The sequence below is a fragment of the Coffea eugenioides genome, unplaced genomic scaffold (assembly GCF_003713205.1).
Source record: "Coffea eugenioides isolate CCC68of unplaced genomic scaffold, Ceug_1.0 ScVebR1_371;HRSCAF=1038, whole genome shotgun sequence".
Lineage (NCBI taxonomy): Eukaryota > Viridiplantae > Streptophyta > Magnoliopsida > Gentianales > Rubiaceae > Coffea > Coffea eugenioides.
In genome coordinates this window covers 910-14,521 of record NW_020864205.1, presented here as the reverse complement: position 1 = coordinate 14,521, position 13,612 = coordinate 910, and the positions used below count along the sequence as shown (strand labels likewise).

General features: G+C 40.2%; 1 protein-coding gene across 1 annotated transcript; it reads right to left on the bottom strand.

Moving 5' to 3' along the window:
• Positions 1-1,192: 1,192 nt before the first annotated feature.
• LOC113758130 (ATP-dependent DNA helicase PIF7-like) lies at positions 1,193-3,864 on the bottom strand. The gene is made up of 3 exons (XM_027301137.1): positions 3,751-3,864; positions 1,999-3,653; positions 1,193-1,904 (listed from the first exon to the last, which is right to left on the bottom strand). Exons 1-3 carry the CDS (start codon positions 3,862-3,864, stop codon positions 1,193-1,195), a joined length of 2,481 nt encoding a protein of 826 aa, XP_027156938.1.
• Between the last annotated feature and the right edge of the window lie 9,748 nt (positions 3,865-13,612).

The window sequence follows — 13,612 nt, the reverse complement described above, 5'->3', positions numbered from 1 at the left end:
GGGTCAACAAGGATCGCCGAATCAAACCATGTCGACAGCGCAACTCCTATAGGATTAAGAATGATGATACGTTGGCAAGGCTGGTGTATTAGTTTTTTCATGGAAATGGGAATTAAAACGAAGATGTACAGATGCAGAATTACCATTATAGTTGCTAACTTTCAGCCTGCGACATATGATGACAGGGTAGTTGTGTATGTCAGATAATATCTGTTGGCCTTCATTCTTGATGAAATCGTCCCACATGGAAAGCATGACAGTTTGCGATCTAAAACGAAGACAATAAGCAGCTGTTAAGATAGATAAGACATATAAAAAACAATGAAAATGGAGCTAAGTAAAAGTTTGAAGAGCAGTAGAAAGGGAAGGATACTGTTTATTGACAAGGACGAATTTCTGAACAACAGATTCTTTGAAATTTTTATTAATGATCCTGCTGTCCTGTGCTTCAATAACAATTCCAAGAACATCTGTCAAAGGGAAACGTTCTTGTAAAAGCTGTTCTAAGTCGAAATTCATGATATATGTGTAATATACTACATACATACCCACAGATTTATCCTTATGATCCATGTACTGTGCCAAGTCTGTGAATTGAGTGCAGTTAAATTTGACAGGCATTATATCTTCGTCATCAGCATCCTCTTCAATGACAGTTTTACTAGTGAGCATCCACTGTATTGTGAGTTCAGCTGTTTGATATTTTGGGTGGATTGGTCTAACCACAGCATTCGCTATTCTGTATTTTTTGTAGACCTGCAAGATTGGTCCGACCCTAGCAATGTCATGGTTGAAAATAATGCCTTCAACTTTTGATCCCTGTTGCATAAAGAAAAATGTTCAAGAATCAATCAGTCGTGAATACGAATAGAATATCAACAGAAATTTTAAATACAGAGGTTGTATCTATCTACCTCTGCATCAACAAAAATAAATTTTTGCTTCTTTGTTGGCGTCGACAGTGATTGGGTAACTTGCTGTTTTTCCTGAATAATAACTTTGCATGACCAGTCTTGCATATCAGGTACAATTTCTTTTATGGATAAGAGCTTGTCCATGCTGAATGGAAAACAATAAAGGAAATATCTATCAAATGTGAGTATGAATAGAGAATTGCATTGCAGGTATTATAACAACTAAATAATAATCATGGAGAACAAACCTTAACTTTAAATAACTGTAACATGCAGTGCTAGTGTTCAGTTAGCTGAAGTATTTCCTGAAATACTACATTTCTAGTCTTGCAATCTATTTTTATACCATCAAAAGTTCCAGGCAGAATAAGAACTTTAAGTGCTGCAGAAGTTTTAACTCTAGATAAAGCAACATATAGTTGGCCGTGAGAAAAAACTGGTTCGCGAAGGTAGATTCCAACATAATCTAGTGTTTGCCCTTGGGATTTGTTGATTGTCAAGGCAAAACAAACACGAATAGGAAACTGTGTTCTTATAAATGGCAGGCCATTTTTGTCATCATCAGACACTTGTAAAGGAATTTTAGGGAAGAAAATTCTCTTTCCTTGATGCTGACCAAAAGCAATTTCTGCACAGATAGTATTCTGCCTCAGCTCTCTACAAATGAGTCGTGTACCATTGCACAATCCTTCTGTAGGGTTCAGGTTTCTTATAAGCATGATTGGACAATTTTCTTTGAGCAGTAGCTTGTGAGGAGGAAGGCCTTTTGGATTTTGAGAATTCAAGAAATCTTCATAGTCTCCTTGATGTCGTGGATCAACGGTTCTATCAGAACTGACATAGACATGAAGATTTCCCGAAAATCTTCTGATCATTAGGTCATTTATTTCATCCACTGAGCTATTTTTTGGAGCAAGGACACATCTATTGATCATACCATAAGGATCTTTTGAATACATAGTTAAATCCGGAAAAACAGATTGAAGCAACCTGTTTGTAAGAAAGCTGAGTAAGAATATATAAATATTCAACTACAGAGGAATGACCAGATAAAAGCAGGACTTGGAAGGGAAAATTCTTTAACCTGTTCAAAGATTCTTCTTTTTCAGTATAAGGAATGACCATCTCAGAAGGTAAAGTTATTTCACCATGCCTATCAACAGCTTCTCTTCCTTCTCCTATTCTCAATAGGAGTTCTGAGAATGCTGGATCTAAGATGGCTCGCATATTTTGTACCAGCTGGAGCTTTTGCATGGAAGACCACAAATGAGAGCTAGGAAGACTAGATTCTATAAGAACCTGTTTTGTAGCCTGTCTGATAACTGGCAAAGTTTGACGAAAATCGCCACCGAAAACAACTATTTTTCCTCCAAATGGATCGTCACAGTCCATTATATCTCTAAGCAAACCATCAAAGGCTTCAACAGTTTCTCGTTTGGCCATTGAAGCCTCGTCCCACAAGATTAACCTTGATTGAAAAAGTAATCTTGCAATACTGCCCTGTTTACTAATCTGGCAGGTTTTATTTCTAGAAAAATCTAACGGTATGTTAAATCTAGAGTGGGCTGTTCTTCCTCCTGGAAGAATAGAGGCTGCGACACCTGACGTTGCAACCGCAATGGCAATGTGGCCTTGGGATCTCAAAGTAGCTAGAAGAGACCTATATAGGAAGGTCTTGCCAGTTCCTCCAGGGCCATCAATAAAAAAACTTTGGCCAACAGGAGAGAAAACTGACTGGAGAATTAAATCATAGGCATGCCGTTGTTCAACATTCAATCTAAAAGGCATTAGAAGATCCTCTGCCAGAACTTCAATATTCCTCTCACATTCAATTTCCTTTGTTAGCTGATCAGAGTGAACATCTGCTGAAGTGTTTACAGCTAAGTGGTAGTCAGCAAAGCTTTTACCCATTTGTTCGACCATTCTTTTAATTTCCTGTAGGACTTTATTTCTAATTTCTTCAGCCGTATAAAAACAAAGATGTTGGGATCGCTGGTAATCTGCAGAGAGATCTAGCTGAAATTTGTCCCAAAGAAACTTAGGATCCGCTGGAGCACAATGAACAAGAATAGTAGCAAATAACAGTCTCAAAGAGGATGGCATTTGGAAAACAACTGCTTCTTCAAGAGTCTCTTGTATATATGTATCAGACTGTAAAAGTCCAAAGGCCAAAGCAGCATCTCTAAAGCAATTCATTTTTTGGCCATTAATAGTTAACAGGTCATCAAATGACGTAGGTGCTCGAACATGAGTTAGCAGGAGTCTAAGGTAATATCTCTCTCCTTCACGAGGGCTGACCGTGACCAGCCTTCCAATGGCTTTTTTACGCTTTCTCTCAGTCCAAGTTTTAAATTTAAAAGACCAAACAAAATGTTCTGGAAATTCCCTATAAAAGCACTTCAACGTTTCAGCCTTTGCATTCGTTTTGTTCATCTTGAAGAACTCAGTTAACATGGTCTTTGAGAAATCAATTTTCCTCAGTAGCTGCAAAAGGTCTGAGTTTTTGTTGAAAGTGATAAGCTGCTGCCCAGGTAGGTGAACTTGGAGAGTATAGACAGCTGGAGTCATCTCGTTTAGCCTAAATTCAAAGATGCGCCAAAAAGCCTCAGGAGGTGAAATCCATCTTCCCTGCTGGAATTCTTTAATTTCATCGACATCAGGACGGGAATCATCAGATATAATTTTGAAACTGATAAGATCGTGTCCTTTAAAGACGTACTTGTATAAATATTTAACCAGCTTCAAAGTAGAACAGATTTCTACATTCATGTGGCAATCAAACAAGGCTAAAAGATAAGGATTATAAGGAATGATCCATCTATTGTCAAGTTCAAACCTGCGGACAGTTATCTTTCTGCCATTTCCCTTCTCCTATAGTATGGATAGCTGTCTTCGGCATGAGTTGTGTGTTCACAGAAGTTTTTTGGATAATGATTTTTACAGCTACCATTTTTCATACAAGGGCTATTCCTGCCCATTTCCCCGCAAGGTCCATGAACCATGTGCTTAAGAACAAGAGAATACAAATGAGGGAACTGCTTAGGATCAGGGAGCTCAGCAGAAACTATTCTATCGTATGACTCAGGATTAAGCAGCTTGAATTGTGGTCTCAAGATTAATAACAAGTGAGCATGAGGAAAGCCACGTTTCTGGAATTCAATAACGTAAACGCATGCAGCGACCTCTCCAAAAATTTTTCTGTCTTGATAGGTTGCATTTTAGTGGGTATTTTGGGCATTATTGCATAATTAATTGACTAAATATTTTCGTTAATTGGGTGGATTCTACTGATATTTTGTTTTGGTGCTAATTGCAGGAATGGTTGCTGAAAAGCGCTTAAATTCAACTTTTAGAAGATTCATCGGAGTGGGGCCCGTTTGAGAAGCTGAAAAAAACCTAATTGTAATAGATTTTATTTTAATATATTTCTAGGGAGTCTTGCTGCAATTTTGGAGAAGTAACAATTTGTAATTTATCTCTGGCGCGGCTTAGGTTAGAGGGGAGTCTTCGTTTTTGTTTTTGAATGAGAGGAGAGAGCCGCAGCCTGAAGTGGAGAAAGGCAACGGACAGAAGCCATCATTGTTGACTTGTGAGAAACCAATTCTTCATGTTTTGACTTGACAACTTGAGAAATCAAGCAATTGAGAAACTTTCACTCTCGTGTATCTTGACTTCAATTGGAAAAAGGAAGAAAGCTTAAAGGAGCCGTCATTGTTGACTTTGCTCTTGGGCTGTCCTACCTTGTGCGAATCGAATTGGAGAACAAAAGCAATCTCTCGTATGTTTCCACTTAACAATCGAGAGCAATACAAATTTGAGCTTTCTCCTCCTGTGGTGGACCGAAGCGGGATAATCGAAGTGCAAACCTTTCTCAGTTTTCCACGCGCGGTTTGTCCTCCATTAATGGAGGGCTAATTCTCTAATTCTAGTCAAGGGACAGCTGATGAATTGGTTCAATTAATGCTGTGAGATCTAAACCGCTTTTAATTATTTCCTCCGTTTATTGGTATTTATATGTTCTTTGCTTTTAACTGTTATAGCTCTTGTGTATGATTGATTAGTGCGCAATAATTAATTATTCATATAGGCTATTTTGCTAAATAGAGGTAATTGAATCCGTAATTGTTCGTTACCTCTATCCCAGTAGCAACTGGTATAATTGGGTTTATGTCAGGGGAATATATGATCTAGCTTAAATAAACCCTCGTAGCGTGTTTATTGGTTAGGATTGGGCCTTTCTAATTATTAATGCAATCTGGAAATTGAATCCTACGGTCGTACCTAGGGTTGTTTTTGGGTTAGAGAAATAGCTAACGGTCGTACCTTGGCTATCGATAAATTAAGGAAGGGTTGGTTGTTTAGCGCGTGCGAGACAACTAGAACCAATCTATTAGTAAATGTTGGAATTACCTTTGAATCAATGATCAGTGCATGAACCATTTCTGAAGTATACCCTTGGCTAGAGTTTCTCTCATTTATTTCTTTTAATTAATTATTTTCTGCAGTTAATTTGTTTAGTTGGCATTTGATACCAAAACCCCCCATTAATCTTGATTTGAAAAGAAACAAATATCTCTCCAGTCCCTGAGGAGACGACCCTGCTTACCACTATCTACTAGTTAGAGAACTCAGTTAAATAATTAATTCAGGTATATCGGATTAAGCAAACTCTTCGGGAACAGGGTGAATCAAGTAACCCATTGCACACCTAGAGTCCCTGCTCCAGTACTCGAATTGATTACTAGCTGTTGCAGGTGGTAGTTAGGATTTATTTATTATTATTGCACAGGTTCGGCACCTGTCAATTTTTGGCGCCGTTGTCGGGGACTGGCGTCTGAATTAGTTGTTTCTTTTTGAATTCAGTTTTTATTTTGTTTTATTTTATTTTTCTTTTTCTTGGTACTTTTGCTAGTTTATGCCCCGTTCTTCTCGCACAGGTGACTTGGTATACGATCCTGAGGTTGAGAGGGCAGCACGTAGGCGAAGGCAAGAGACCAAGAGACAAAAAGAAGGGTACTCATTTTCTGAAAACGAGTCAATAGAAGACGAATTGAGCATGGCCAACACCCAGACATTACGGGAGCTGGCTACCCCAGAACTGACTCATCAGCCCTTGTGCATCACGTTCCCAACTCTGGCTGAGAATACCTCATTCGAGTTGAAATCGAGGTTGATTCAACTCCTACCTTCGTTCCATGGCCTTTCTGGTGAGGAACCCCACAAACATATCAAGGAATTCGAAGTGGTTTGCTCTAGCATGAAACCCCCTGCGGTCACCGAAGAGCAAATACGACTCAGGGCTTTCCCTTTCTCTCTCAAGGATGCAGCGAAGGATTGGCTATACTACCTACCTGCAGGTAGTATCACCACGTGGGCACAGTTGAAAAAGAAATTTCTGGAAAAATTTTTTCCCGCATCCCGGGTTGCGAGTCTGAGAAAGGAAATATGCAGTATCAAGCAGTACTCCGGGGAATCATTGTACGATTATTGGGAAAGGTTCAACAAGTTGTGCAAGGGATGCCCACAGCATCAGATTAGCGAACAACTGTTGATCCAGTACTTCTATGAAGGGCTCCAGTCAACTGACAGGGGTATTATTGACGCTGCGAGTGGAGGAGCCCTGGCGAACAAAACACCGAGGGAAGCATGGGACCTTATTGAAGCCATGGCAGAAAACTCTCAGCAGTTCGGCTTCCGTGAGAACACTCCTACCCGTAGAGTCAATGAAGCAGAGACGTCATCCATCCAGCAGCAACTGTCAGAGTTGACGTCTGCTGTCAGGCAATTGGCCATGAGAGACACACCGCGAGAAAAGGTGTGTGGAATCTGCACTAGCATGGACCACTGCACGGATTTGTGCCCCATTTTGCAAGAGAACGGGGCGGAACAGGTAAATATGGCCGGAGGCGTGCCCGCGCCCCGCAGGCAGTATGACCCGTATTCCAACACATACAACCCCGGTTGGAGAGACCATCCCAACCTCAGTTATGGGAACAGGCAACAAGGTTCATTCCCGAATCGTCCACCAGGATTCCACCAGCCTTGGCAACCAAAATCTCAACCCTCATCCTCCAATTCAGAGAGTTCCTTGGAGGATCTAGTCAAGAACCTGGCCACGACTACTACTAACCTGGTCACGACTACTACACAGCTTCAAGAGGAGATCAGATCATTGGCCGCGAAAACCGAGCAGCTCCAGCAGGGCACCAAAGCTGACAAGAAGGACCAAGATGTTCGAATAAGTCAACTGGCAACTGCCATCAACCGCTTGGAATCTCACGTTTATGGGAAACTGCCATCGCAGCCCCAGGAAAATCCCAAGAATGTAAGCGCCATGACACTGAGGAGTGGTAAGGAGTTGGAAGGGGCTAAAGTGAAAAATTCGAAAAGCAAAAGTGAGGAGGAGATAGAAAAGGAGATTGAAGAGGAAGGGCGCATTCGCGAAGAGCCTAAGGTAACATCTATTCCTTCGATCCCTATTAAATCTAATATAGCTCCTTTTCCTTGCAGGTTGGAAAAGACAAAGAGGGCAGAAAAGGAAAAAGAAATCCTGGATGTGTTCCGCAAAGTTCAAGTAAACATCCCCCTATTGGACGCGATCAAGCAGGTACCCAAGTACGCAAAGTTCTTGAAAGACTTGTGCGTTAACAAAAGAAAGCTAAGGGGTGATGAAAGAGTGATGGTAGGAGAGAATGTATCAGCTGTACTTCAAAGGAAACTCCCACCCAAATGCGGAGATCCAGGTATGTTTGCTATCCCCTGTAAGATTGGCCATTCTAGTATCAAAAATGCCATGATAGATTTAGGGGCTTCTATTAATGTGATGCCTAAGTCAATCTATGATTCCCTAAATTTAGGACCTTTAAAAGAAACCATGATAATGATTTTGACAGCAACCATTTTTCATACAAGGGCTATTCCTGCCCATGTCCCCGCAAGGTCCATGAACCATGTGCTTAAGAACAAGAGAATACAAATGAGGGAACTGCTTAGGATCAGGGAGCTCAGCAGAAACTATTCTATCGTATGACTCAGGATTAAGCAGCTTGAATTGTGGTCTCAAGATTAATAACAAGTGAGCATGAGGAAAGCCACATTTCTGGAATTCAATAACGTAAACGCATGCAGCGACCTCTCCAAAAATTTTTCTGTCTAAAAGTTCAGCCTTGAGCATTTCAAATTTTGCCCTGAATACTCTAGACAAAAGATCTGGCCTATCCTGAGGTTTTTCCTTAAATTGCAGATTATCTTGAATTTCTTTCCACATTGGATTACATGTCATGGTGAGGAAAATATCCGGCTTTCCATATTTTTGTACTAATGACATTGCATCAAGATATCTCCGCCTCATATCTCTTGGCCCATCGATAAAAGAAGCTGGTAATATCACTTTGCGACCAACTTTTGAGCCTTCATTCTGACCAATGGAAACACTATCCAATACTCCTGCAAGGATTTCTGTTCGAACGTCATTTTGCCTCTTGCGTTGAAAATCCAGTCGAGACGTTTCAATTTTTACATAGGAATCAACAGAAAATTGCTGCAGCAATCTAAGAGTATGCAATAGCATGGATTCATCATTTTTCCTTATCTGGAACCTATAGCAGTAATACTCTCTAGCTGATACAGTATGTTCATCCTTCTTTCCATGATCAGCAGCTATAGGAAATGAAAAAATGCTACATGTAAACAAAAGTTTATTTTGATAAGCGTGGAACTGGGAAATTATAAAAGCTAGGAGATGTACTTGCCTCTCTTTTCTAAATCCATAAGTTGGGCTAGTTCCTATACAGAAGAGGGATCAATGATAACCTCTTCATCACAGGAATGATCAGTTCGCTTTCTTTTATAGACTCGTTTAATTCCGTGGTGCCATCCAGATTCACCACGAGGAAATAAGAGAGGATACTGCAAAGGGTCATAACAAGCATAATAATGCTGGACCTTGTGAGCAGCATTTGAGTGGCTATAAACGAGAATATGCGCTTGCTTATCGACTAATTCATCATCATGTTCAGTCCATATAGCGGCAACTTGAGAAGTAGAAGGAAGATTATAGATACGCTGGTCAAGGCCAGGAAAACAGTTAAGCACAATATTATGCTTTTCAAGATCTGGAACATCCCTTAGATCCTTAAAGAATCTAGCATAAGGATTATGAGAAAGTATGTCCATCAGAAGCTTTAAAGTGCTCTGACGTAACTTATCAGAAGCAGCGACTCGCTTGGTCAATTCTTCATCGGTATTAAAAAAGTAGAGATGGATCCCACAAGGCTTATGATCAGGCTGTGACAAATTGTTTAGGAAATGATAAACCTGTCCCTGAACACGAAAGGTATACACTCCCATTGCATTCCTTGTCAATTCTGGGTCATACTTTGCAGCAAATGAGGTGAAGGACAAGTTATTGTTATAAGTACGAGACAATCTTCTAAAATGCTCGCATTCTTCATCATTTCCTATAAATAAACGCTTTAGAGCATAAGGCATTGCAGGAGCAACAATAGAAATTTCTCCTTGGGAACAACAAAAGCTAGGGGGTTCCAAATGAAATCTTTTAGCTCCACAATATTGACAATCAGGAGCATCAGGTAGCAATAAAGATTCTTTAGGAATTTCATCAATCTTAGATTTTTTTGAGCGACGGCATCTAGTAACTGGCCCTGCAGTTTAGGTTATGTGATGGGAACGATGTTGATAAGGAAAGCTCAAAGAAGTATAATATGAAGGGAATATGGGGAAAAAGTTCAGAAATAAGACAAACAAACAAAGGGCAACCTGATTGCCTCCTCCTTGTCAATATAACGTTTGAATGATCGCTTGTAGTAGCTGGAAGAGCAACAGCACAATCAGATGATTTGCTGGTCCCGTTTGTGTTGCCTGGCAAACGGTTGTATTATTCTAAGAAAGTAACTGTTTGCTCTTAAAGTGACAAGACATCTACAATTATACAATCATGAATTCTAATAAGCTGGAAATAGCACACAGGATTGTCTTAGATGGGGGTAATTAATTTTTTTTAAAAGGTAGAGGTTGAACACTGAAAGAAAGGAAAAAGAATTAGGAAAGTGAACGAATAATACCTATAGGCTGAGCAGGTCTAAAAGAGTCAGTTTCGAATGTAACAGGAGAAGACACATCATGCTCACATAAGTGGTCTAAGGACGAAGTAGCAGAAGAGGTAAGGAATCTAAAATTTGACCTATCAATAGGTTTAAAGATGCTAGTCAAACCTTCAGCGGGAGGATGGCAGGATTGTTCATTTTCATTAAGGCCTGCAACTGTAGCTTGTGAAAAGAGGGATGCTGCTGCAGACAGATGACGGAGATGCTTCTGCTTAGAACAGTGGTTATGAGGTAAACAATGGGAAGGGAGAAGCTCGTTCTTTTTTCTTTTCTGAGAACGATTCTGCGCAGAACATTTCCTACAGGGGACTATGCTGCTGCACGAAGCTGCAGCAATGCAGAGATATAGATGGTCTTATATATATAGGAATTGCAGACAAAAGATGACGATATCAGGAGCGAAAAGGAAACATAACGAAAAAGATTCCCAAGTGCTGCAATACCTGTACCGTGACAGATGTTCATAGATGGAAGATTGAATGCAGCAGAAGAAGAAACACAGTTTCTGGAAAGGAAATTTGAAGCCGTTGAATTGAGAGAGCTAAGGGGCTGAAAATTTAAGGTCTTAACAACGTTAGAGGTGATACGGGCATTTTCATTAAGAGCATCAAGAGTTTGTTGATTTTGGTTGGAGCTTCTAACAATGCTATCTGAAAGGTGATCGAATGTTTCAGACCGGAAATTGCTATGGGTCAGGTCAGAAGGCTGAATAGTAGTTGAATGATGAGGAGAGAAAAAGGCTTGCTCTTTCATCTTTGTAGCACTACAAACTGGTTGATGTTGGCTAGGGTGAACTGTACCACCCAGGAGAATTGCTGCAAAGTGAACAAATAGATGGCCTAACTTGTATCAGAGAAGTGCAGAGAGAACGAAGACAGGAAAAGATGCCAACACGGGAAAAACAATTAAAGAGCTAAATGGCTCCGGGGCAGACAGCTAGTCTAGGACCACGGCATTTATACCTTCTGGAACAAAATTACACTGTACTAAATGCGGGAAAATAGAAGAGGAAGCAGCTCCACTGGATAGGCACAGCGAGGCAGCTATAGCGGTAGACATATAGTTCAACGATTCTTCAGGCACAGCAGGATGATGATCAGCAATCTGATTGTGACCACCTGCTAGCTTATCATTACGAGCAGGAGCAAAATCAGAGAAACAAACACCAGTTTCAACATGCCCGAACGGGACCTTACGAAGATAAGAGCGCGATGGTTTCTCCTTTTTCTTAAGAAGCCTGGCCTCACGCCTCCGGCGTGAAAGGGCAGCCTTATCATCGGAAGACATTTCCGCGTAACGCTTGCGGCGCAAAGCATTTCTATCCATCTCACTAAAAGAGCTAAGAAGGAACAGGCCGAATATAATAAATTTGCGCGAACCGACAGTAAGTATAAAAGAACATAGCAGAATCCAAACTAAAGAAGACGACAAACGCGTGTGGTTCTAAAGTATGAAATAACCAGGAAGGGGGGAAAAACAGCCATATACATATTCGACGAAAATGGAGTTATAACTAAACAAAGACAACTATATACACAGTCTGACGTAATACACTATTAAATAACTCATCTTTATATCCTGAAGCTAATCTTCAAGATCTATCCCGTAGAAGAAAATGGTCAGTTGGAACCCCACATTTTTTACTCTATTGCAGGGCTTACTGCGAAGTTTATGACAGCAAAAGAGAACATACCAATTAGCAAAGATAGGTGGTATTCACCTGAGATGAATGAGGCATAAATGGCCAAGATAGGAAATGTACAGATAAGGCTATTTAAATCGAAGGTACAAGACAAATTCAAGATTTACAGATTGGGTTCTGAGTAAAAAATTAGAGGCATCTCTAATTGGGCAAATATCACTGCAAGACATTTCCACGTAATTCGTTCAGCGCACCGCATTTGTAGCCATCTCACTAAAACAGCTAAGAAGAAACAGTCCAAATATAATGGATTTGCGGGAAATTACAGTAAGTACAAAGGAACATAGCAGGATCAAAATTAAAGAAGACAACAAACGCACATTCTTGTAAATAATAGAATATAAAAAATTATATAATGAAACGATGATAACATGCATGGACAGCATCTACACTGCAAGAACGTAGCAAGGGAAAGCAATAAAGCAAGCATGCATATTGTGAAGAAGGCATGCATGTTGGGGAAAAGGCGTAAAGCGTGAAATGACCAGGAAGGCGAAAAAAACAGCGACCAACTGATGCAGGCACAAACAAACAAGCATCTAACCTGCAAGGGAATTTCTGCCAAAACACATAAGAGAAGATGAAGTCCATAGCAGGCTCCACGCAAGGATGAAAATGCGGCCAAATTCGACAAATAAGGACATCAAATAAAGCTGTGAAAGAGAAAACGACACCCACAGTAACATGAGATGCTAGAAAGGAAGGAAAAAGGCGGGATTTTTTTTCTTTGAAAAAAATGAGCTCACCACAAAAGCAGAGGCATATATCGACCAGCATTCATCAGCAGGGGAAGGGGGGAAAAAGAACAAAGTTAGTGGGAAAAATGAGCCAAGTTTCCATAGTTCATAAGCAACAATAGCAAAAAAGCATATAAACCGATAAATGAATGACTTACCGAGACAATATTGTTGGAGCAGGCGAATAGAAACGAAAGGCTCAAAAGAACAGACCAACAAGCAAAGGAAAGAAAGCCAAACCAAGCTATAACTGAAACAATAGAATGGAGGAGGGAAAATGGGAACCGAAAGCGTAAAGCAACTACAAAGCATGATAACATCTGAAAAATCCAGAATACAAAGAATGGAGCAGGTTCAATGGCAGTACGGAGAAGGACGTTGGAAAGTATCAGAGTCAAAGAAGAGAGGCCTCTTTGAAAGTCTGCACAGTGGCTAAGCATTCTTTTGACATATATAACCCAGCACAACAAAACTAAGTCAACTCACAAAAAAAGATTGTAAATAAACATGTAAATCAAGGGTAAATAGGTAATTCATGAGCTGTCACATTGATTGAAAACCAAAAATCTGACATTAGGTAAAAGTGAAAGGAGAGTTAATCTCACAAAAAACCTGACATTAGGTAAAATTGAAAGGAAAATTGCATCATTATCACCACTATCGGTCCATCATTATTTATCACCACTATCGGTCCATTGCTCGGTTCCATGCAAGCGGTAAAAAAAAATTTTTTATAGGCAGAAGTCCATTTTTTCGGCTCCATACAAGCAGTCAAAACACAACCCATTCATTCAAAACGCACCCAACACCACAAAAGCAAGCATTGAGCACGTGGAGGAGGACGACAACATTTCCACCCATCATAAAGCGACACATCAGCACCACACAGAAGACGATTTGGCAACTTTCCTAAGCACTTAGACTATATATGGTTGATGATCACCAATCAGCACATATCATCTATTGCGAGTTGGTATTTTCAAAGGCCTACAAGTGGATAACTCAATATGGTTTCTAATGGATATAAATCATCCGTGGTGCATACATCCAATAACCAACCCCCACTTGAGGGAGCCGCCTCAATGACTCAAATGTTATAGTTCCAATGAACTTCGACAATTTTAAGTAGTGGGG